Source organism: Epinephelus moara, chromosome 14 (assembly GCF_006386435.1).
Source record: "Epinephelus moara isolate mb chromosome 14, YSFRI_EMoa_1.0, whole genome shotgun sequence".
NCBI classification, from domain to species: Eukaryota; Metazoa; Chordata; class Actinopteri; order Perciformes; family Serranidae; genus Epinephelus; species Epinephelus moara.
In genome coordinates, this window is record NC_065519.1 from 17,995,917 (window position 1) to 18,022,068 (window position 26,152).

The window sequence follows — 26,152 nt, forward strand, 5'->3', positions numbered from 1 at the left end:
TCCTTCTTCCTTCCTTCTGCTGTCTTCGTTGGTTTATTTATACACGCGAAATGCGTTCTCTGGCTGGCTGGATTGTCCGCTCGGTCTGCCATACATACATGGCGGCGCAAGATGGCGACCTCTCTAAAGCAAGGCCCTTGCTATATGTATATATATAAAAGCATAATTATAAGGCTAAGAAAACCAAACAAATTTTATTTTATAGCGATTATACACCTATATAAACATATTAATGGGTAGAATATTTAGATTCAGATTCAGATTGACAATAAACCATGCCAAATATTACACACTGGCCCTTTAAAGGAGCTCTGTACAATATTCAGAGCATATCTATGATTCAGAGATTGTCTGCACACGGCTCTCAACATGGAGGTGGCTGAGCTGGCTGCTAGCAGCTAACAGTGCTAACAAGGACAACAGTGCTGATAGAGTGAAGAGTGTTAATCCGGGAGAACTGGACAGCGGGTACCACACGTCTGCGATGATGCTATTGGTCAGGACCAAAGTTTGTGCATAAAGATGGACAACGTCTCTCCACGTCCTGCTGCTGCACAAAAATGAAGTCAAATATCCAAAATACGGCTGTTGCTATCTTATTGTGGTGCTATCATTTGGAGCCAGAGTCTTTGCAGTAGAGATCTCCGCAGTATAGAGTACTCGCCCATACACCCATCCGACCGATCGTGAGCAGCACCATTGCGTGCACACTGATTGGCACACACAGCTGTCAATCATGATGTCAAACCCTCCTTCTATAGCATTAAATGACTAATTAAATCCAAACTTATCAGACAGATGAACACTTGAACATACATCAGCATTATAACTACCTGAAATGACAGAAGCCATATTTGACAAAATTATATTTGATGTAGTTTAGTTTGAGCCATGTCTCGTTGACTAACATGGAGGGGGTGGGTTTATGACTTATACTGCAGCCAGCCACCAGGGGGTGATCAAGATGTTTTGGCTTCACTTTTTAGGAGCTGTCATGTCATCCTTATTTAGTGCCATATGAGCAGTGCACAGCATGGGCGATGAGCTAGCCAGTGGGATACACACATGGGGATTCACGTGCACTAACATGCACATTCGACCGGACAATTTACCTCAACAAAAAACAGAGAAGCTCAGAGTACAACACACAGACTTAGCGTGACTTCATTCTCGGCTCAGGACGCTGTTACTCTACTGTATTTTAAATAGCAAATAATTAACTGGTGATGTGTTAATGATTTGAATATTGTAAAGAGCTCCTTAAAGATCCTGGCTAACACATTTTATTATTTTCAACAGCTGCTCAAATAGAAACCATAGAAATCTAGTTGCAGGACCTTTTGAAAGAGAAGGGTCAGAGATGTCAGTGTGTTAAATGATAGGCCTGACCGCTCATACAAATGCAACTGTCTCATGGTAAATGGCACACACAGAGTGATGGTTATATTTATCAAATAAAGTTGTATTTTTGTCAGTAAATCTTTCATCTTTATCAAATATTCAGATTAATTTTCACTGTCAACTTTGAGTTCCATCTCTTACAGACATTTTTTACACCATGTAAGCCCAGAAGACACAAAGACACCATTAAAAACACTGAAATCAGCCATTTCATCTTTTGTCATGGTCATTTTAACATCAGTGAATCACCTTTCCTGCAAGTACCAATCATCTGCCAATAAAACTCTTTCATATAACTGTAAAAGAAGCATTTACATGAAGAAAACAAACACATTAAATGGCAAAAAATTAGTCTCAATTTCCTCTGAGTGGCCGGGACTCTGATTATTTGCTCTTACCTTGTCCTTTTTGCTCGAGCGCATCATTTCATAACAGTTTTGAAAGGGTTTATTTGTTGCTATGGCATTGGCTGTTACTTAAAATTCAGAGGCAGAGTGAAAATGCTGTTTCCATTTCTGTCTCTGTAACGACGAGACGAGCCTCGTTGGAGAATAGCATGTATAAATGTCAAACACTTGACAATCCTCCATTCCTCAAACACGCATATATTACAGTAAAGTAACTACCTTTGTACACAGTCACACAGACACACACACACACACAGACACACACACGCACACCACTTTAAAATATAATTGCATATATGGCGACAGTTTTACTGAATCTCTAGAGTTTTGCAGTCTTTCTAAGTACTTTACTGTACCACAGAAACATTATATGGGAGCAGCAGCATACAGCATAACACAGAGATTAAGACAACATACATTTCATGGCTTTTCATTTCCGCTGGATTAAACCCAGTCCCTCTGAGTTTGCTCTTTCTATACAGTTACACCAATCCTTGTTTGATGTCGGCTTTTGTCCAAGAAATAACAGCAGTGTCCCTTTGATAAGTTCCACAATTCTTCTGGGTCAAAATGAATTCTTTTTTTAGCATGCATGCATAAGTCTATATGAAGGATATGGTATCTAAAGAGCTATGGCACGGAGCAGTTTGATATAAAAAACAAATCACAATTAGCATGTGTTTACGAGATGGAACATTTAGTACTTCCATTATCATTATTATTATCTTGTTTTCTCTTTGTCTTTTTCACTCCCCGTTTTCCAAGAGCTGCAGTTTTAATCCGTTTTTTCAGGAGCATCGTCTGAATTTAATGAGTTTTTGGAAAGCCTGTTTGAACTCATCGTTGAATACGGTGTAGATAACAGGATTGATGAGGGAGTTCAGGTATCCCAGCCAGGTAAATATATCAAAAAGCACTGGATCAAACCAGCACTCTTTACATATGGCCATGACGAGCGTGCCCACAAAGAACGGGAGCCAACAGACAATGAAAGCACCCAGGATGATGCCCAGCGTCTTGGTCGCTTTCCTCTCCCGAGCCGCGCACAGACGTTTCCTCTCCAGCACACTGTCTGCCAACTTCACTTTCACACTATTCATGAACAGAGGCGACCCTCCCCCTCCTCCTGCGCTGCCAGAGTGTAGGTGTGCTTCCTGGTTGGAGGCAGAATTAAGAGAACAGAGAGAGGAGCCCGCAGAGGTCTGGATGAGCTGTGCTGTGGTGAAACGTTTCCCAGAGGCAGAAGGTGTCTTAAAGATGCGGGAGCGGGCGGCGACATAGATCCGTCCGTAGAGGATGATGAGGAGCACTGTGGGGACATAGAAGGCGCCGAAGGTGGAGTATAGGGTGTAAGAGATCTGATCAGTATTCACCATGCACTCTGTCAGCTCCTCGTGGGCTTTGGCCTGCCGCCAGAAAAGTGGAGGCATGGAAATCGATATGGAGATCACCCACACCACCCCAACCATGACTGCTGCCCGGCGCATGGTGCGGCGTTTTGAGTACTCCAGCGCGTCTGTGATGGCCCAGTAGCGGTCCAATGCGATCACACACAGGTGCAAGATGGAGGCCGTGCAGAAGGTGATATCAGACGACAGCCAGATGTCGCAGACAATCTGCCCCAGCGACCAGGTCTTGCTGACGGTGTAGACGATGCTGATTGGCATGACTAAAATAGACACCAGCAGGTCTGTGACGGCGAGGGAGCCGATCAGGAAGTTAGCAGGGGTGTGGAGCTTCCTGGTTAGAAAGATGGTGGCAATGACAAAGGCGTTAGAGAGCACAGTAGCCAGGGTGACGAGAGCTAGGAGTGCAGACAGGGAGATCTGGAGGCCGAGCAGCGTGGTCTCGTTCCAGGGTGGTGTTGTTGTGGTGTCGGGAATCTCTGTGAAGTTGCTGCTAAAGTAGTCCAGTGAGCTATTATCCAGCTCCATGTCGCCTTTGCTTCTGTTAAACCTTTGTTTCTCTGAGGTTTAAACCAGCCTCGTCACATTAGTTCAGGCATGGCGCTGGTGAGGGCTGTACAGTGGCGTGGCACTGCTGGTTCTGGCTGTACAAATTGCAGAAGCTTATCTTTTATCCTCCTTATTTTCCTTCATTTCCCTTGTATTGTGATTTCAAATAAACCTTCAGCGAAACTCCTAATTCCATCTACATCACATGCTGCTGTAATTGAAGCCAGTTAATTTGTCCATTTCACCCCTCCAATATTGATCCCCTCACTGGTGTAGCTGCAGGAGAGCCGAATCCTAATTTGTATTCAGCTCCTGTCAGACATGCACTCCTTTTCTCTCTCTTCCCAACACTCTTATCTGATCTCCAACCAGCAGCCAGCCAGCACCAACACCTTCAGACCAAACCGTCCTATCTATCAAATGCTTTAATGGGCTCCTCCTTTTCAATAAAGCTAAGCGGGGAGCTGCATGTAGGAAGATGATGACGACAGATACACAAGGTTCGCTTGTTGCCTCTTGCCTTGGACTCTTATCTGTTCTCGAGTCCACGTGAAGCCTTCTAAATTGAGGTTTTACACTGAAACTTGGCTGTGTCTCATGTCTTTGATGATAATGAAAAGCCTGGACGTTACAGTTACATGATGCACATCAGAAACCAGACGAAGAATAAAAAAATCTAGCCATCCTGTGGGTAATTGTTCGATATCCATATATAGCTTTTGGCAGTTGTATAGAAGTTTGCTGAAATGCTGTGATCAGCAAAGCCTTTTTTTCAGGTTCCCGGTGTTAAATGCTTGTGTGTTCACTTCTCTTCTCCACTGTCAGTTAAACTTCCAGTTGTAGCGTCCGTATAGCTGGGAAGGTTTAGTCATGAAGCTTCGTCTGCAGCATCCTGGGTGAGACAAACGAGAGGAAAAAAAATAGGAAAGATTAGTTGTATTCAACTTAACCGTCATCCCCTCCCCCATGATGAACACTAACAACACAAACAAACCTCCTACATGGCAAATCCCACACATAAGGGGCAATAAATGCACATGAACAATCTGTAAACTCAACCTCGACCCGTAAATGGAGCATTATGACTTGATACACGGACTTAACACCCACACACCTCCAGCCATTGAGTTGATTTATTTCATTTGTTGTAAGACTGAAAATCCCTAGGCGAGGTAAATCTAAAACATTTCACCAAAGTCTGATATTCATACTAAAACTAATCACAACAGAGTTTTACAAAAGGTATCAGATCTATGTAAATTCTCAATATAAAAGCAATTAATACTTAGAAATTCAGATTACTGTTGCATAAATTAAATTCTGCCACAGCAACTGCTTTCCCTGATAGAATAGTTCACAGTCCAGTTATGGGGCGTCCTTGTTTCCGAGATTGGAAAATGTAGTGAGCTTAGCTACCAGTTTCACTACATTAAAGCTATCCACAGAGAAATGTAGTGAGCTAAGCTACGAGAAAAAGGCAAAAATAGCTTGCTGCTTACAAAGCTACTTTTATGTTTTTGACTTTATTTTAAATCAGCATTTTCTCAGTGATAAGAAAAACTGTCAGACAAACAATTAGGTACACAAAAAATGTGCAGTTGAACTGTTTACTGTAAGGGGCAAGACACTTGAGGGACATGTCAAGAAGCGCAATGTAACCAATCCGAGGCAGAGAGGGTGGGTCAAGAAAAGCCAATAGTGAAAGCAGCAAACAAAAGGTAGCCTATGTGATGTGGAAGTGCTTTCCTTGCCTACATGCCTCGGTGTGGCAGTAGCATCAGTCACATTACTTATCCTAGATATTACCCTTATTTTTATCCAGACCTCCACAGAAAACAAAGTCTGCTGCATTTTAGAGTTTTCTACTTTTCTAGTTCGCTACTGAAAAGCTATTTGACTCAGAAAGTAGTGACATCGCCACCACGCCACTGAGAATGCAAGCCCAGTCTCACTCCAAAGTCGTCAAAATCCAGCGCTTGGGCAATGACTTGCTGTGCCAGAAACCAACAAAAAAAGGCGTGATTCGCAGCTGTTTGCATTACAGTAATATGATATATATAACGGCAGCGTCAGGGGGAGACACGGTGGGACAAGGAAAAGAGTTAAGGCAGCGAATGTCTGAGTGGGTTGTGCGGGAGGGCTGGTGTATAGGTCCAACAAACACCGACTGTCAACCTAGAGAGCGGTGTTCATGTCCCGTAAGATTCTAAAGCCAAACACTGCTCTTTTTTCCTAAACCCAACCATGTGTGTTTGTTGTTGAAGGAAAGAAAACATCAATTCGTTCATTGTACCGACATAGAGGGTTTATTTTGAAAGAGACTGTATGTAAATGTTAAATAACCTGTGAAAACGTAAGTGTATTTTGAAAGAAGACAATGCATGTAAAAGGCAGAACTTGACACAGTGTCACCAGAACGTCAAGACCAAAGGCGCCCAGGGTACCTTGCACGTCATATGTGGATGTGTAAAGTCCATGACCAAGCATGTCAATATGCTCAAAGGTCAGAGTGACAGTGGGTTGAAAACGCAGTTAAATTAGTGACGTCACTACTTGACGCTTCTGCCCAACACTGCACTACAATTGCTATCACCATAGCTTTCCATCTCAGTCTGACTCCCTTGGGATGTTACTTGGATGGTAAATATATCAAATATTATAGTATAAATATTTGAAAATTAAATTCAATAGAAATTCTTGTACCACAGAATGCTTCAAATTACAGTAAAGTACAGTAACCACAATTTAACGTTCACAACCACTAACAACCATAACAACCAGTGGGTTTTCCGGGTCAGGGTCACTGACTGGGCCCATTTTTAGAAACAACAGAATATTAAATATCTGGCAAAATATAAAAATATATACGCTAATAAGTGTATTCAAGGAGAAAAAGCAAAACCAGTGGAGTAAGATAAGTACAAGAGTTACTAGAAATGAACTAAAATGGTTGAAAAAACAGACTGCATCTAATAATCAATGTTATATTGTGTCTGATATAACAACAAAAAGTAGTACTGCACATGATTTGAGAAAATGATATTGTACTACGCTGACAAAGAAGACAAAAGAAAAAAAATTTTTTTTGTCATGAATTACATTTTTTGTTTAAGCACACAAAGTGTTTTTCTCTCACTGAGAGGACCCCATATAAACTTTTGGTCTTGGGAAAAATAACTCGACTTTCTTCACATTCGCTGATAATGGTTCTCAGAAATACAAAGAGAGACTGACCATGTTGCGAGCTGACTTCCTTTCAAGTAGAATGAAAGAGATAAGAACTGAAATGTGGAAATGTGGTTTTATGCCACAGTGGGGATGTGGACTAATCATCACATTCCCTCCCTCTAGCTTTCCTTCTATATGTTAGGTTTGCTTTAATTTATTATTGAAGAGCGGCAGCATGGATACTGACCACTTTAATTCAGAGGAAAGAGTGAAAAACATACGGTATATTAAGTGACACATTTAATGAACTCAAGTCATGACTGCTAGGGCTACTTGTCACTGTTTCACAACTCACAGAGCAAATACTGTTGAGACTGTTGAGAAGTCAAAGGTGACAACAGAAAAACTATATCAAAAGATGTGTATACAAATTCTTACACAACTTATGCAGTATAATCCAGGTCTCATCTATCCAGTCACATGTTCAGTACTTCCAAAACACACAGCCCTTTCAGACATGGAGTTGAACTTAAAGTGAACTAAAAGTGAAACTCATCTATGCTCACTTCAAAGCCAGACTCTACTGACAAAAACAGCAATTTCACCTCGGGAGTTGTTGGTCTACCACCGCCTTGATCATTCACCTCTTCTTACACATTATTGCAGTGTAGCATCAGCTTTTCAAACAACCTTAAAATATTCCACATCATTCATACATTCATGGTATTACTCAAATTCCAAGCCAGCATTGCAGTGAAGCGTCAGCTATTCAGCATCAGCATTCACATCCGCAATTTCTTCAGAAATTGCATTCTCTAGTTTGTTTGTTGTTTGTTGTTATTGTATGACTTAGTGAATCTAAACTAATCCTTTAAAACATCAAGTCACGCAGTAACACAAACAAACTACAGATGGAGGCAGTGGAAGACCAGCAGCTCCCGTGTCCAGCGAGGTAAAATTACTTTTTTGACTGAACTAAACTCGATAAATGAGACCTAGATTACATTGCACAAGTTTTGTGAAAGCTTATGAAGGAATGCTTTGACATAGTTTTGCTTTTGTTAATCCTGGTCCCCTATGACTTCAGAAAAACAGTTTCAGTCAGGAACACTTTAGTCAAAGAAAGCTATTTCCATTTGCAGTATTATATTTGGTGGTATGGCTCTGTACTGGGGCCTCTCTGCGACTTCCACACGCTTACATGAAAAGCCCAAGGCAGAGAGCGCACACCTTTCTGCCCTTCCAAGTGCAAACAAGGAAAACCTGAGGCAGAGAGAGCAAACCTCCCTGCCCTTCCATGCGCCTACATGGAAAGCCTTAGGCAGGAAGAGCAGCAGCAAAGACCCCCGGGAACAGAACAGAGCCAACATCAATGACAAACAGATATGACACTGATAGTCAGACACAGCAAAAGGAGGAGCTGGGGTGGAGGCAGGTTGCAAAGCAGCTTGCAGAGGAAGCAGCAACAGTAGGCCTGAATGAAATTTGCCAATTTGTTGCATTGAAAGGAATCATGTGATCTATCAGCTGACTCCTTTCAATCAATCAGCTGATCCATCAGTTGATTGGCTGTTTGAGATCAGCTGATGTACCTGGGATGTGAGCTGAGCTTGACATAGTGTTCTGGCTGAACTAACGCTATGCTCAATGCTCAAGTTTTCTTTTTGCAAATTCAGTGTAACACAAGGTGAATAATTCATATACAAATGATCATTTTGTTGGTTAAATATTCCTTTAATCAGCTTTTTGACAAACGGTAAAGGCTTTACTGAAGTGTGTTTTTTTTTTTATAAATGTTATGCCCAAAAAAATCTTATGAGGTGTTTACAAGAGGTGGATTTAGTACAGTTAAAATAGAAATGGATTTGGGATAGAAATACAAGATTTGATTACTGGAATAAGGTTTCTACAGCTGTTAAATTATTTTCTCAGAACTGTTTTTATTTCACACATCAACAAGCTATGAAGTGATGTTCGAATATTAAGGAACAGAGCTGCAGAAAAAAACAAGCAATGGTGTTTGCCACAGTAATTACAAATGTTTGCTTTTTCACAGTTAACACATCCTTCTGCTGGCACACCACGAGTGTCAAGACTGATTTCCGAGTGCATGTTTGTTCCTGATACAACTCTGCAAATCACATCCGTTAACTAAGTGTTGATTGGCAGCTGGGCTCTTGAGGGATTATTGTGGTTCGGCTGCGACGATAAAAAGCCATATTAACTAGTAGATGAAAACAGCCATGTCTGTTTAGCACATTCATTTATAGACTCTCGGGTGAGCATGAACATTTTTATAATCCAAATTCATTTTGGAGCCTTGTGTGTTCTTTATGTTTGCTCTCAGTGATGTTGATTTCGGAGAGTCATTGAAGGAAAAACTCCCTTTGCTCACATTATGGATCACACCTAAAAATAACTTTCATTCACTGATTTAAATGACTAGGAAAAACATGAATTAGTGTCCTCGGTAATATAAATAAAGACTACAGTGAGGATTTATTTTTAAGTTAACAAGATTGCAGCCACACTAGCAGTACTTATTGTAGTACTTCGGCAGAGTGGTTATTTGATCTGATGTAAAACCAACAGAAGAGATAATCGCCTGCATCATATGTGAAAACCATTAATCTAAAGCTTATGTTTTTCCTCTGCTTCATACTGTACCATGACATTCAAATGGCTGCGAGGGTGGTCGACTACTGGCTGCCCTCCATCAAAGACACGTACAGGCTGTTTAACAGCAAAGAAAAGGGCACAGAGAACTGATAGTACCCACCCAGGCAAACACGTGCTTAACATCCACACAAACGATGGTCTCTCTGCTCATCTGCAGTGCAGCTTTTATGAATTTTAATAATGCTGCAAAACAGGAATAGCTCTTTATTGTTATGGTGTAATGGTTAGTATAAAATCATACATTGTCTGTGAGTATCCAATGCTGTTTCCCAAAATGTGCATCAGTCCGGCACTGCTCTGTAAATGTAACCAAGGCAAATGCCCTTTTCTCCTCATGCACAGCAATGTTAAAGCAAAAGAGGTTATTATTAAGGCTCAAATTCCTTTAAGCTCTTCATGTCGAAACAGTGGAGGAGCTGTTTACGGTTTAATTGCGTTGTGTAGGATTATTATTGAGAACTGTTGTTATGCTAAGTTTCCTACATACCAATAAGTGCCTCAACAGTAACACTTATGGCTTTTTTTCCACTGCATGGTTCGGCTTGACTTAACTCAGTTTTGGTACCAATTTTGTTTTCCACTGCTTATAGCCAAAACATGAAATGTGTCCACATATCTCAGTCCAACACCAAAATAAAAACTGTATAATCCAGTCCAAGGCTACGCACAAGACAAGACTGTTGGCATGAAGGTGATATTTTATACTAAATTAAATGCAGGGCTGAAGCTAAAATTGTCAGACAAATTCAAAGACCGGCAAGGGACTCTGTTGTTTATGACCAAATTACAAAATTACAGTACAAACGAGCTACGTGACTGCTGTAATCCACATCATGTCCTGCCTCCTGCACACTCTACCCACGTGCCACCTCTCTTCTTAACCAATCAAAGTATTTCCAGTAGGTGAGAACGCCTCTGACATGGACAATCTCCTGTTCCGTGCTACATGTGTGAAAGGTAAACTCCAGACAATGTCTGGACTTGACTCTCTGGGTATTGTCTGAATTTCATATGAGAAAAATTGAGCATAGCGTTAGTTCAGGCAGGACATGATGTCAAGCTCAGCTCATATCCCAGCTACATCAGCTGATCTCAGACAGCCAATCAACTGATGGAGCAGCTGACTGATGGAAGGGAGTCAGCTGATAGATCACATGATTCCTTTCTATGCAACCAACTGGCAAATCCCATCCAGGGATCCAGCCTGCCTACTGTTGCTGCTTCCTCTGCAAGCCACTTTGCAACCTGCCTCCACTCCAGCTCCTCCTTTTGCTGTGTCTGATTTATCAATTTCTTTCCTGTTTGTCATTGATGCTGCTCTGTTCTGTTCCTGGGGGGTCTTTGCTGCTGCTCTCTCTGCCTTAGGCTTTCCATGTAGGCGCATGGAAGGGCAGGGAGGTTTGCGCTCTCCGCCTCAGGTTTTTCCACGTAGATTCATGGAAGGGCAGAGAGGTGTGCTCTCTCTCTGCCTTTGGCTTTCCATAGATGCGCATAGAAGATGCTTTCTGCATAGGCCTAGGAAAGGCGGAGAGGCCCCAGAACAGAGCAATACTGCCAAATACAATACTGGATATGGAAATAAAGTTTTCTTTGACTAAAGTAGCCCTGGGAGAACTGCTTCTGACAGCATCAGGATTGTTTCCCCAGATTCTGAAAGCTCTCTTCATGACCACAGAAGTATAGTATAATATGTATAGTGCTCCTTGCACACATTAACTGAAATTCATGTGTTGAATCCATGGAGTGCCCTTTAAAAAATTGCTCTGATAATGAATATATTTTGTTTTGCGTGTGCTGGAGACTCCAAGAAGAAAACATGACATGCAGATGCATTAGAGATAGCTGTAACTACTGATGGGTGAAGCATTACACAGCATGACAACCTTACAGTCACGCTTCATTGCATCAGTGGAGAAGAGATTGATAAGCACACAGAGTGTTTGGTAGTACTGCTCAGTCACATTGAATGCACCACATAGTGAGTGAAGTAAGAGAATTCTCGTGGACAGCATGGACGTATTCAGTCTCTGTAACATGTTTCTGGTGCACTCAAACACACACGTACAGTAGCATGTATGATAGATGGCTGTATAGCTTATCTGTTTACACATCAAACAAGTCAAGGACAGGGCTTATCTCCTAAGGGCCTGGTTTACAGCACAATGAGGTAATGAGGTTCATAATGAATGGATGAGAGGAAAAAGATTTTCAATCAAGAACAGGCCTTGCCTGAATTAGGCTGTATACTGTTTGTGTGAAATATATTAGCTTCTACATCTGGCTTTGAAATTGAAGATCATAATACAGCGAATCATCTCAGCCTGATGAGGTGCGACGTGCATTTATCATCTTTAAAACAATGAAAAAGTAACTGAGATCCTGATAAAAACAAGCACAAAAATTTACAAGTTTGCTCATGTGGGTCTGACGAAGAGCAGAACTGCAGCCGTATACAATATCACTGACTGAACCATTCACTACAAATCCAATTCATTCCTTTCAGGCTTGGGCCAAATCCAAGCAGATGCTGCAGCGTGTACAGCAGCAGCCTGTTTGCTGGTCTGGGTGAAACAGAAATACCCTCTGAACCCAGCAGGCCTGCAAACACCGCATGGCCCCACTGGAGATAGCCTAATTGATTTAGCTCAGAGGAGGTAGAGCCATCGCTACCTCTGCTGTCAGCTAATGTCTGGTGTTTACTCAAGCGTGCACTAAACGGTAGGTGAGCAAGGATGTACTCTGTGTGTGTGTGTGCAAGCGGGGTAAGAACATCAATGAGAGGTTGGGGATTGATGATGGGGTAAATGGAAGAATGCTGTGATGGAAGGAGTCATGGGAGCAGACAATTGCTGCTTTACAAAGAATCATGTTGTGGACCATTTTGTGATCAGACCACCTTCAAACAAGGGTGTTGCCTGGTATCAGACAGAGTTGTCAGCTCGTTACACATCATTTCTATCGTCAGTCGGACGTTGCGTCCACTCAAACTGATTTCTGTAAGGAAAGAGGATTTAATTTTCCCTAACCAATAACTAGAGACCAATGTATCTGTGATCGAATGTCATTTTACATCCACACTGATGCTTAGCCATACCTGTTTTGCTGGGGTTTTAAGAGTGGACACTGCTTGTGTGTCAAAATATGACCTTTTAAGTCACTTTTTGACGCTCAGGGATGGTGTGTCAATTTACCCTCGTTACATGCATCGTATCTGAAAAAAAAACAAAAACAAAACTTTAGTTTTCACAGGAAATGTATGGTTTCTGGTTGTTAAATCCAAACAGTTTCTTTCCAAAAAACACTTCGAATATAAGTAAAAAAAAACCCTCCATTTTAGGTTCACTTCCTTAGGTTTAGGCAACAAAAGCACACGGTTAGGTTTTAAAAAAAAAATCAGTTATGGTTAAAAAAGGTATGTTTGTTACCAACATCATATAACGTCCTAACATATGTCACTAGCACAGTACACATACTAGCACACTGTGCTGTCTGTCTGACCCATCCACTGTGGTAGGATAAGGCCAAGAAATGTCTGAGAGTCGAGATAAAGTTAGTAGTAAAACATGTTTACTAAAATTGAATAATCCTGAATGGTCTCACTCTGGGGTGAAGTCTAAGAGCAGATCAACCTGGCAAACATTGTGATGGTAAGAGCAAAGTGACCTGGCGAACATTGGGATGGTGAAACAAGTTCTGGGAAATGGCAGGACAACACAAACACACACATACACACACATGGAAAGTTAGGTATGATGTTTGTCTGAGGAGGAGTATAAGAATGTTTGGTGAACCGCTCTACAATGCTGTCTCATTGTTGTAAGCTGTGTCTTCAATAAAATGTCCGCAGAAGGCTGTGAACCGATCCAAGTCACACAAGCTACGAGCCTTCCAACCATTCCATACGCACTTTCTTGTTGCCTGAAGTGTCAAAAAAAGCCGCCATACTGTTGCTAAAAGGTGACTCTGTGTTGTGTCTGACACTAAGGGCCACTGACCAAGCATTGGTAATTGATGAGTTGGGAGTGAGACTCATGGAAGACATGTTGGTTTTAAACAGCCTTGACAGCAGCTTCAATCTTGTCTACAGTGCTTTCCGTTGTTATTACTACTCATTGGTTCCGATGCACCACTTGATAATGCTAAACAACAGCTTGACACTGAGTGGCTACTTGTTAGTTTCATAGACAGTATATAAAGATAAATGACATGACAACCCCCCTAAAGTGAAACCAAAACATCTCAGTCGCCCCCTGGTGGCTAGTTGCAGTATAGGTCCTTAAACCAGCCCCATTCATGTTAGCATATAAGACAAACTAAAAACTCAGAGAATATGTTGGGTAGTTCAAATTACTAATGTAAGTTCATTGTTCAGTAGTGTTCATTTTTCTTATAAGTTTGGTTTTAATTCGGCATTTGACACTATAAAAAAGGGTTTTACGTCACAATAAAGAGCTTTGTGTGCCAATCAAGTGCTAGTGATTAATGGTGCTGCTCACGATTGGTCAGATGGCGGGAACTCAACACCATGTAGATCACTATTTCGCAGACTCTGGCTCCAAATGTCATGACCAGCGCAAGATGGCAGTGGCCATATCCAGGATATTTTGGAGTTTTATTGACTGTTTTTATTTAAGCCAAAAAAATGCTGTTTCATGTCATGATGCCAGACGAATCAGTCAACTCGACCTCGGTGGAGTGGGCAAATGTCAAGGTCTGGATCCAGGCAAACAAGGGCATCATTTCTTACTGCTCTGTTTTGTCTACATATTGTTATTGATAGTTAATATTCTCCTAATGGATGGTTGACTTGATATCAGTCAAAAATAAGATGGTAAAGCATTGTACTCTTTGTAAAGACACAAATACAACATTATCTGTCGGAAACTATCATCTACAGGAAACTTTAAATGATTCTAAGAAGGTTTAATGCATTAATAATTCAAATATTCGCATAACATCATATTCTTCTACTTACCGTTATTATTATTATGGAGAGCAAAATAACCTTTTGTTCCAGCTAAAGTATAAATGTACACTTAAAAAAAAGCCCTTGCTTGCTTAATGCTGTAATGTTATTCACTGTTCACTTGAACGGTGAACTGCTCTTTAACTGTCCCATAGCCAAGCATGCACTGCCAAAGTCTTTGGCTCGTTCTGCTTATCATTTCAGTTGGTATGCAGTCCAGGATGCTGTTGTTTGAATTAGCCACCGAAATAAATTTTTACAATGCAGTTTGCTCAGCAGCATGAAGACAGTGAATTATAGATAGCTGGGCTGCATCATGTGTGGGAAAATGAAACTATAAAATATAGATTAGTAGGAATGTTTGAACAGTCAGCATGACTTCTGCAGTGATATCCTTCAGCCTGGAGGTTAAAGTGCATGCAATCAAAGGAGACAATGGAGCGATGGAGTCCATGGCCATAAATCACCACTATGCTACAGTATGCAGAATAATGGAAACATATTTCATGAATGGTTGGCGTGTATGAATTGCAACATGCTGGCATGTCATGCTGCAATTCAGGAAAAATAAATAACAAATGAAATCACATCATTTCTCGAGGGCTCAGGGGTTTGTCTTATCTCTGTTGTTTGCAGCTGCCTGGGAGCGTGGAGAGTAGGTGTTTTTCTCAAGCTGCGTGGGCCGCACGTGTGCACAAGCATGCACATGTACAATCACACACACCATGTACATCCCTCCAACAATCCACCTACACACACAGACACACATGTGAGCATAGACAAACATAAAATACAACACAATTAATCCCCACAGGCACTGGAGGACACTGAAGGGGCTTCTCAGGTTTATGGTGATTTATGGTGACTGATTCCTATGCTGGCAAATGAATTGCAAAGCGGGTGTGAGGGAGTTCAAGTTACCCAGAGATACAGTGACAGCGGTCTGCTCAAACCCCTGGGTGCAAACCTCAGATTTCATTATAGAGTTTGGGAAGGATAATCTCAGCTCTTCTGTAAGCCGATAGAACGGGAACAGATTGTTGAAAACAGGACAATTTACCCTCTTAGCATTAAAATTCGGATTTTTCTGTTAACGTAAGCCCCCCCTTTATATTAACAGGTTGCACGGCAGCATGTTTAAACTGTTTCAAATGTTCCTCTTATCATCGTTTCTGCCTAGAATAAACTTTATCGACACATCAAAGCCTCCTACTGCAGAGACGAGCTTCCCACCAGTGTTTTTTACACCACTTCACAGTAATACACTTCTCACTGTGTGTTCATGACCCTTAGAAAGTGGAACAGGTCCAGTGCAAATCTAGGACACCTGAGAGGCCCTTCATTGAGAGTGGGCCTGGGATGAGCTGATGCAGAGATTATCTGTCACAGCCGGCTGTGTGTAAATGTGTGTGTGTGTTTGGAGGAGAGAGACGGAGAAACAGACAGGACGAATGGGGATCTGGTTTAAATCTAAGGAGATGATTAAAGAGCTTGCGATCAGGACGTTGTTAGTGTTAACTACGAATTAACAAAACAAAAAATAAATTTTAGGTCGTCCCTCCTGAAGCGTGTGATCTTGTGCAGGACCACAGTAGATAAAACAGAATCAAGCAGTCCTGTGCATTATTTGTGAGAGCATGCAATTTGTTCTAATCTGCACGCTATTTTTTGCAAAATTTACAAAATTGCTCCATTACAATAAAATTGCAGCCATTTTCCACATAATATAATCCATTTTCCACCTACTGTTGTGAGCGCAGGTAAAATGAAACCTCATCTTTATAATCAAAATTCTTTGTCACCTGGAAACTTTCTTTCCCCAGTTTTAGCTTCACAGAAAATGCTAACTCACAGCCGCTGAATCACCTCCAACAAGCTCCACTTACACCCTTTTTCCACCAAAAGTAGCTTGTGCATGCCAGTTTTAAGCACAGGAAAACATGTCAAAAATAGGTGATAGACTCCTTTTCCATTGCCAGTAGACCAGAGCCATGTACAACGCTCTGCTGCAGATGAGTATGCCTTTCTGTGTATGTGTATTTTTTTTTTTTTAACTTTTTTACATCACTTTTTTTTTTAATCTCTTAGTTACTCAGTCTCTCTTTCAAAGTTGGTGCTGACTAAGGCTGCTTTCAGACCTAGAGTTGTCTTGCTTTGGTCTGAATCAGGGACTAATTTTCTTACAAAGTTGTATAATTGCCTAGAGTTGGTTCATGTTCTCACGGCAGCATTTACAAGCGGACCAGATCAAATGCCTTGTGCCAGAAAGCTGCTCTTGATTGATCAGAATTTCCATGCGGGAAAAATCCAGGAAGTAAACAAAACGTTGAAGAAGAGTACACTTGCAAGATAAATGTGACACTTTCTAACGTCACAATGGAGGGACAACTACGCAGGTTGATTTTAGCGCTGCTCATCGTGGACTATATTGCTGTCATTGTTCATTTTAGTCAAGTTTTGATGCATTGGATGTGCTGAATGTGCATATTAAGGCAGTACAGGAGGAGGCGCACATTAATAATCCTCCAGGACTGTAACATGCTCATGTTTAACCCAAACAATGTGTCATGTGACTGCAGTTGGTTCAGATGGAGGTCGGAACACATTCTCACCACAAACAAACCACACCAGAGTTCATTTGTAACCAGACCGAGACCACTTCTTCAAGAGGGTCTTGGTCCGGTTGTTTTTGGTGCGCACCCGAGTGCGGTTGCTGTGTTCACACCTGCCCAAATGAACCGCAGTTAGGGGGCAAACAAACTTGAGTTCAACTGAACCAAACCAAACATCGTAGGTGAGAAAGCACCCTAAATTTGGATCTACATTCAAACCCAGCTTGGACGGAGACAGACGGTATTTTGTGGCGACCTGTCACTATAGCATGCTGGCAAAGGGTCTAAAATTAGCACAGCCACTTGGGTGTTGTATTTCCATCACTGCCGATTGAAGCTGACCCATGAGTAATGTAGAGTCATTTTACCTGGAAGTAAATGCCAATTGTAACCTTTCCCATAAAAAAGCCAGATGTTAGTGGGTGGCTCAAGTCTCATCTCAGCAAATCATTTCTTTTCTTGTACCTATTGCACCATCTAGCCATATACTCATACCTATATTTTCTTAACCTTATATTAACCAGTGTGGAACATAGCTGCCTAACCAGCTACAGTAGCTGTGCACTCTACCTTACATTTACAAAGTAAACCTATGCACAAAAAACTTTTTAAGATCATTTTTAATCTCCCAAAAATTAATTACTGCATAAGTGTTAACAATTTCACAGTTCTCCCCTCTGACTTGCATTTTTAAACGGTGCGAGTTTCTGCAAAATAGCACAAATGGATGTGAACTGCATTGCAAATTTTCATAAAACTTGGTGCAGACTCGGTTGGTTCAGGCTTTTAAGTGCCAGAGCTCTTCATGTTAATCCTGTTTATATGACTGAAGTAATTATCCATTTGCCCCAAAATACACCACTTCAAAGGAATCACTTGGTGTTGTTTGTTGTGAGACATGTTTGTCATAATTTAACACATAATATTCTCGCTACAGCCTTTGGGGAAGTAGATGGTCATGTACAGTTACTGCTCTAATGCCAGTCCTGTCTGCTGGAGGTTACATTTATACAGGCTTCAACTAACAGAAAACGTGGTTTTGAGGGAAATGTAAAGTCTGTTAACATAATTGGATAATGTTGCAATGTTACACCATAGTGACTAGAGCATTATATTTTTATTAATGCCTTTTTAAGGCATTTTTGTTTAAATGAAATCACAATCTTTCCTAAAACTTAACCAAAGTCCATTTGTTGCCTGTACTTAACTACAAACAATGGCAGATCTTCCTATAGGCGGCAGCCAAATCCCCTCCCCTCAAATCTTTTCTTTTAATAATAAAAAAAAAAAAATTGAACATTTGAGCAAAATGATCCAAAGATCCAAGAACGGTCGATCTGCAGTAGGGGCACCACTCTAGTCCTGAGTATGCAGTCCACCTTGATGTGTTCATCAGTGAGTGATCATCACAGTCAGAACATGCTAAATCATTGATGGGTGTGGTGAAGTGAAGTGTATGAGGAGAGCGTTACAGTAAGACAGAAGGAAAAGGCAGAAGCCATCCAAGGCGCAGTACCAAAAGAAAAAGGAAGACGAAAGTGGCAAATTTGCACATATGTATTCTTTTTATCGCTTATTTATTATCATTGTTTGCTAGCTAAGTTATTTATTTGTGTTGATTTCTCATTATCTCTTGTTGCTCTTAAATAAAAAGATAAAAAGATGATAATATTCTTTTTGAGTGGGTGTTTGGGGCCAAGGGAAGCTCGCCTAGGGCAGTGAATCTGCTACGTCCGGCATTGGATGTGAACCTAAGATTCTTGTGTCACACTCCTGCACTACTTAGTGTGTCCACTACCCATCCTAACCACCTCCTAGTGAATCCAACGCTGTACATAAATGTAGTTTCATTAACTCAAAGAAATGTCTGCGAACATAATCCAGTTAGCAATTACATTGTCACCACATTATGACACCATACGTTGGATATAGTAATACAGAAACCCCTACAGAAATCCCTCCCCCCAAAACCTCTTTTCTTTGGTTTCCTTTTTGCTGTTATCTCTCTCTTTTCTCAGGAATCACCAGTGGGCTCTATCCACAGTAGAGCAGGCGAAGAGATGACTCCCCCACTCTGTCTCAACTTCCCTGTTTCAGTTGCGCCCTCCTCCCTTCAGCTGACAGTGGACCACCATCAGATTCCAACGTACACCTGTCTGAAACCCTAATCATTCTCCCCACCTTCCTTCCTTCTTTCCTTCGCTGTCCCTACATCCCCTCATCCCTCCATCCCACGACCCTCATCCCTTCGATCCTAATCCCTTTATCCCTTCATCCCTCGACCCTCTTGCCTTCATCCCATATCCCTCGACCTTCTTCCCTACTTCCCTTGACCTCATCCCTCCATCCACCAACCCTCATCCCCCCATCCACCAACCCTCATCCCCATCATCCATTATATGCAATAAACTAATTGCAATCTGTAACTCCATTGGTGTGATCTTTGTTTGTGAAAGCATTATTGAATGAAGACTGGTGAGAACAGTCAGTGCTGTAGATGTTACTTCCAGAGAGGCTGACCAAATGCGTGGGTCTGAAATGAACTCGAGCTCCAGCTAATCTGGTCGCGTATCACTTAACGTATGAAGAAACTTTAAATATACATTCTTTCATTGATGATCCATTAATGTTAGCAGATACAAGCCCCTTTTACACTGTCAGATTTTCTGCGAATGTTGGGCTGTTTTGCCGGCAAGCTGCGAGCATTTAGACACACAGAGGCGGATTGGCGAGTTGATCCGAGGTGCCCAATTTTCCACCACGTAGGGGTAGACATATTGGCTGAACCCTTTTAGTTTAAACAGAGTGAGGCAGCCTTCTGAAATGGGAGGGGCTGTTGATGACTTGTGGGAGGAGCTGTTGATGTGCGAGCCACTGGCGGTGGATAAACAGGAAACAGCTGATAGCAGGAATGAGCAGCTAGTAGCAAGAGGGAAATGCAAACCTGAAAGACACTGTAAAGATGAGCAACTGGGGAGACAAAGAACTGCATGCCCTCCTTGTCCTCACAAATGAAGAGGCCATTAACCGTCAGATGACGGGAACGGTGAAGAACCGACTTACGAGACAATCGCCAAAGGACTGACCAGCCGCGGCTTCCCTCCCACGTCACTGTTTACGTCACCCGCTGAGCTACACGTTTTGTAACTTGCTCAGTGCTGTAGGAGTAGCTTTCAGAGAGGCTGACCAACTGCATTGGTCTGAAATGAACTTGAGTTCCAGCTAACCTGGTCGCATATCAGTAAATGTATGAAGTAACTTTAAATATACATTCTTTCATTGATGATCCATTAACTCATCAAATAAAGTCAAAGTGACTTTGCTCATTTGTTAATGGTGAGCAATAGGAAGTCATGATACATCCTTCATTTAATCACCATGAGTCATGAATCATTTAAGTATATGATATGTACCCTTATCATCGAGTGTTACAGACTCAAGCGTAAACATGTAGTTGTGTGAGCATCACTGCAGAGCCACAGACAGATATTCACTTAGAAAGTACATTAGATAATATAAGCTTGCTCACTCATCCAGTCTCTGCCTGTTTCTCTTTGTCCTGCTGTTTTTTCCCCTTTTTTTCTGCCCCAAAATTTCAATATGGTTTAAATAACATTAAAAAACAGTTACCATGTCTAACAGAAACACCGGCCTACCAAAACCCTGCAGTGTTTCTATGGATGCCATGATGGGAACAATTACGCGAACGTCATTTGACCAACAATAACAATATATCTAAATAAGCGAAGCTCTGCAGTTGGAATTCAACGAACGGATGATGGCAAACAGGAGGGCTTTTATCTTTATCCTCTATGTTTTGAGTGTCTGAGTCATAAAAGTGAAGGGGCAGCGGTGCAACAGAGGTGGGAAACAATGATCCATCCAGGAGGCAACAGCGGATGTTTGATGAGAGCGCTGAAGAGGACAACATGAAAGGCCTATTAGAAGTTTAGTTTGCCCAGATTGACAGAAAGTGATGTACAAAGAATGTAGAGAAGGAGAAGAAGGAGAGCACATGACTAAAAATAACAAGGTACAAACTGTTTTACATAAAGATGTACGGAATATATTAGAAGGGGAGTGAAAATGAATATATCAAGGAAGAAATATTGAACGAGCAAAGATGATCAGAGTTGGATACTAAAACCAGCTCAGATGTGTCCTAAACTGGTTTGACTACTGGCTGGTGAATCAATTACTGATTACTGTTTCGGTAAAAAGAAAATTAAATGTAATGAGCTCTTCTGGGAGCACCGCACACTATAGATGGCAGCTTGATTAAGCTTAAGCTTGAGCAAGAAACCAACTGATACTCCAATACTGAAAAAATCCCCACGTGAGCGCAATGTAAAGTGAAATATACAGGGTGTTAGCACTAGCTTTAGGACAGGTCCTCTTTACAGGACAGGGCCATAATGTTATATAACAGGATGAGCTGCAAAAGAAAGTCTGACTCTGTGTTTGTTCTTTACTATGATTCAGTAGTTGCTATAAAGCCCTTTCTTAACACTTAAGGAAGTATTTCACTGCTGGAAAGATGGTCTCTTCATAAAACTGGGCAGTCTATGCAGTAGAAAGATGCAAATACTTTAGAAAATGGCGTTACCTGCAGAGAAAACTGAGCAAAAGGGCTGTGGCATTCGCCTTTGCTCAACAGGTAGAAAACCTACAACTACCAGACTGCACTGCGCCGCACTGGACGAATAAATGCTCCTGCAAGCTTGTCTGTTTTGACACAAAAAGCATATGGTGTCCGGCTGGTAACAAATGTTCTCAAGTTACAGTTGAACAGTACTGTAACATATGTGTCTGAACACATTTGAGGCGAGATATAGGCAACCCAGTAACAGATTTCTGGTTCATATTTTATCAGCACTGCTCAGTTTTACCATTGTCATTTTTTTTAGCATCCAATTTACAATACAGGAAACAATATGGCACCACTTCCTGTTCACAAATTCTCATATTACAGTCAAACAGTGCACTAAAACTGTTTCTGAAGACCTTTTAGTTGAGAAACAAGCATTACAGTAACAGAATCTTGGTTTATATTTCATCAGCACTGCCTTGTTTTACCATTGTAACGGAGTTTGGTCTGAGAGTAAGAGAAACAGAGAGAGGGTCGGGTCTCTCTCTTGATCCACTTCTATTCTCTTTGTGTTTGGGGTGGAAGTCATTAAAAATGAGGAAATAAAATCTGTGGGTTGAGTGACAGCCCTAGAGCCAGCAAAAACATGTGGCGGATCATCCAGTGGACTTGAGCTGAGAGATGAACAGGGAGATGTGGGCCTTGGTTAACCTGGAAATCCAGATGCCCCGCCCCTAGCAAATTCAAATTTGCTCTGCACGGGGACCAGATGCCCCGCCCCTAGCAAATTCAAATTTGCTCTGCACGGGGATTTGGCCCCGACGAGCAGAGCCCGATGAATCACCATCGGACCAATCAGATCAGTCTATCTGACAGAGGCGGGTTCTGGGCGGACATAACATGATGAAGACAGTGCTGCACCGTAGGAGTCGAAAAGTAAACAGCCAAGATGGCAGCTGTCGAAGGACCGCGTCCATTCAATTTAGCTTTGGAAGAAACGCTAAGCCAACTATACTTATCTTTTTCCTTGAGAGAGGAACAGAAGACTGCCCTAGAAGCCTTTGTTTCCAGGAAGGATGAGAAGACTGCCCTAGAAGCCTTTGTTTCCAGGAAGGATGTTTTTGCTGTTTTGCCGACAGGATACGGTGAAAGCATAATATATCAGTTAGCCCCACTGGTTGGCAAACCAATGGGGCTAACTGCAATGAATATGTCACCTTGTTTTTTGCTCTGATTGGCTATCGTGCTATCCAATTGCGTGCGCTGGCATTTAATATGCCTCAGTTAGTGCCGCCCCCTGGGTAGGAAGGGTGTAACAGTGAGGGGAAACTCAAAATCTTTCTAGATTTGAGTGTGGATTTCCAGGCTAGGCCTTGTTAAGACTGAGATAAGTTTCATTTGCACATACTACCCCAAATATTATGAGACAATGCTGGTTAAAAATGGGCAAAGACTACCTTTAATGTAAAGTTAGCCAAGATGCAGGATTCCAGGTGATCAAGCAACACTGACTACCAACAAACCAACACAATAAATACCTTTATTATCATCAAAAAAATCCCTTATCATCACTATATACACTTGATAGTAGGTACACAATGAACTGAATTTTACTGGGCAACTTTTCGCGAAAAAAAAACAAAAAAAACCTGTTATCACTACTTTAAATTTCCTAGTGTGAGGAGCAGCCCTAAAGCTAGTTGAAATCTACCAAATGGCTGGCATACTTGAGCAGAGGGATGAGCAGGGAGATCTGGGCGCTGGTAAGATTGAAATAAGTTCATAGTTCATTTACACATACTACCCACCTAACTGATACAAAGCTGAAAATAGTATCCCTTTAAATTACTCTGTGTAAACCTTATTAAAAAAAAGGTGCCTCAAAAAAGACCCCAAAGACAATCTTTGCATGCTGTTGTTGTACAGCTTTTATAAAACGTAAAATAATGATTCACTTTTCCTAACGTTTTAGTCAGATCAGAAACAGCCATCAAATTTCATGCTGAAAAAAGTTGTTTAGGGTTTTGTCTCTTCCGTTAAACCCATGAAAGTGTAACTTTTGACTCTGAAGACAGCAGAATTCTGTGCCTGTTCATTTTCATGCACTCATTAGTAGACAGTCTGCATTATTCAAATGTGGCAGGCAACACAAGTAAAGATACTTCACACCAAAGAGAGGTGGTTTCAGGGATTTCTTAGAAGTCTTGGTAATACAGAGGCAGAGCTCTTCAGGAGAAATAGTTGAGTCTCATCAACATGGCAGTGAAATAAAAAATTAAGATCCACATGGCCGAGTGTTAGCATGTGCACTGAAATTGGACCATGAATTGAGCCCCGCAGTGCTGTGTATGTTGTGAGGAAGATGAGCCACAGCGGTGAGAGATTGTTCTGTAGCTACAGCAGCAGATGATCCAGTGCAGATCTCAGCAGAGACGTTCACATGTGGGTTGATTCGATCTTGTGCAGCTTGCGTACAATCTTATCAACCCACTGTGTGGTTTGTGCCAAGTACACACACTTCTGTGTTTTGTGTGCGCAGCACAGATGATAGTTATAACTCCAGGCATTCAATTAAAATTGGGAGTATTGTCAGAGGATTAACATTTAACAATAAGCCAGCGTTTACTGACATCAGAAGGTAATTAGGTTTTTAAAACTTGCCTGCTGTGTGCTGTATCTAAAGCTCTAAAACGAGACATGAATAACTTAGAAATGTTGTTAGAAAGCAATATCAGCTGGAGACGAAGTGCTCTCGTTAGGGTTTTCATATAAATTAACGCTAAGAGGAACTGTTATAGAAACACAGATTAATTACTGTTTTAAAGGTTTACAGTCAAGAATATAGGTGGCTGAAAAGATTTGATTTCCTTGATCACATTTTCTGTTTTCTGCCTAGTCGCCAGAAAAAAGGTTTCTGCAAACCACAGATTCCTTACATATGCACTTTATTGTCGGCAGTTAGCATTGTCACCTCACAGCAAGAGGGCTCCTGGTTCGAACCCAGAGTGGAGGAGCCCTTCTGTGTGGAGTTTGCATGTTCTCCCTGTGTCAGCGTGGGTTTTCTCCAGGTACTCCAGCTTCCTCCCACAGTCCAAAGACATGCAGGTTAATTGGTGACTCTAAATTGTCCATAGGTGTGAATGTGAGTGTGAATGGTTGTCTGTCTCCATGTGCCAGCCCTGTGATAGTCTGGTGACCTGTCCAGGGTGTACCCCAAATCTCGCCCAATGTTAGCTGGGATAGGCTCCAGCCCCCCATGACCCCTAACAGGATAAGTGGTTACGGAAAATGAATGAATTATTGAATGTGTAGTGGATATATTCAATCTATACATTTCAACAACAATGTGTTAGGTTTAGGCACAGAAACCACTTGGTTATGGCTAAAGCTGGTCTCATTCCGAAGCCATTGAATACACTGCTTGGGCAGTGACCTCCACATCAGACACCAATGAAAAAAGCCATCCTTTCAAGTCAGGATGATACGTCAATGTGTAACAGTGCTCGATGGCGTCAGAGGGAAACACAGCAGGACAACAACATAAGTAAAGGGGGCGAAAAGTCCAAGTACAGTGGGTGGTAAGTAGGGCATTAACGACTTTGACTTTTTTCAGGTCGAATTATCTGTCAATAAAGTCGAAGTTGAGTCGACAAGTCATTTGATGACATCATCACATTGACACAGCGGAGGAAAGTGAACTATCTCCACACATGTGATGTGTGTTTGTCAGGCCCGAACATACTCGTGCGGAACGTACGCGGAACGGACTCTGCGAAGGTCCACGCGGACTCAAAGCGGACGTCCGCAAGCCCTGTGCGTGCAAAGCTCAGATTTTACGACCGCACGCACCAGTGACTGCTCGGTATGTATTTTTCACATTGCGGGGATTATTCACGGACATTTTACAGGAAACTACAACACGGAAGTGCGCTCGACTATGAAAGCCCGAATGACTGCGGACATTCCTCGCGGAGTCTGCTCCGCTTATAGTATGCCCGAGTATGTTCACTTAGTCAAGGATAAAGTATCAGCGTAAGCCAATCAGAGGCAGCGATTGCATTCCCTACACAAGCACACAGAGAGAGAGAGAGAGGGAAAAAACACACGACTTGTCGACTCCTCCCGGGGGGTGTCGACTTGTGCCACTGACGTCGACACGTTGACAAATCGACTTTTCTGTTAATGCCCTAGTGGTAAGGGTGGTTGATGGATCCAACAATCACAGACTTTCACCCAGGAGGCTGGTGTTTGCTTCCCGTATGAATGTTAAGCCAAACCCTGTTGTGTTTCTCTAAACCTAACCACGTGCTCTTGTTGCCTAAACCTAACCATATGTATGTGTTGGCTAAACGTAAGTACGTGTGTTTGTTGTTGAA

The 26,152-nt window shown here is 41.8% G+C and overlaps 1 protein-coding gene across 2 annotated transcripts in view; it reads right to left on the reverse strand.

Annotated features, from left to right (window-relative positions):
- Nucleotides 1–1,569: 1,569 nt before the first annotated feature.
- Nucleotides 1,570–26,152, reverse strand: part of htr1d (5-hydroxytryptamine (serotonin) receptor 1D, G protein-coupled) — a 39,614-nt gene continuing 15,031 nt past the window's right edge. The window contains exons 2-3 of one of the 2 annotated variants that reach the window (XM_050061834.1): nucleotides 12,705–12,821; nucleotides 1,570–4,655 (exon numbers count right to left, since the gene is read on the reverse strand). In XM_050061834.1, the coding sequence (XP_049917791.1) occupies nucleotides 2,597–3,742 (1,146 nt within the window). In that variant the 5' untranslated portion in view covers nucleotides 3,743–4,655; nucleotides 12,705–12,821 and the 3' untranslated portion in view covers nucleotides 1,570–2,596. The remainder of the gene's footprint in view (nucleotides 4,656–12,704; nucleotides 12,822–26,152) is intronic. The other variant, XM_050061835.1, reaches the window with a different exon arrangement.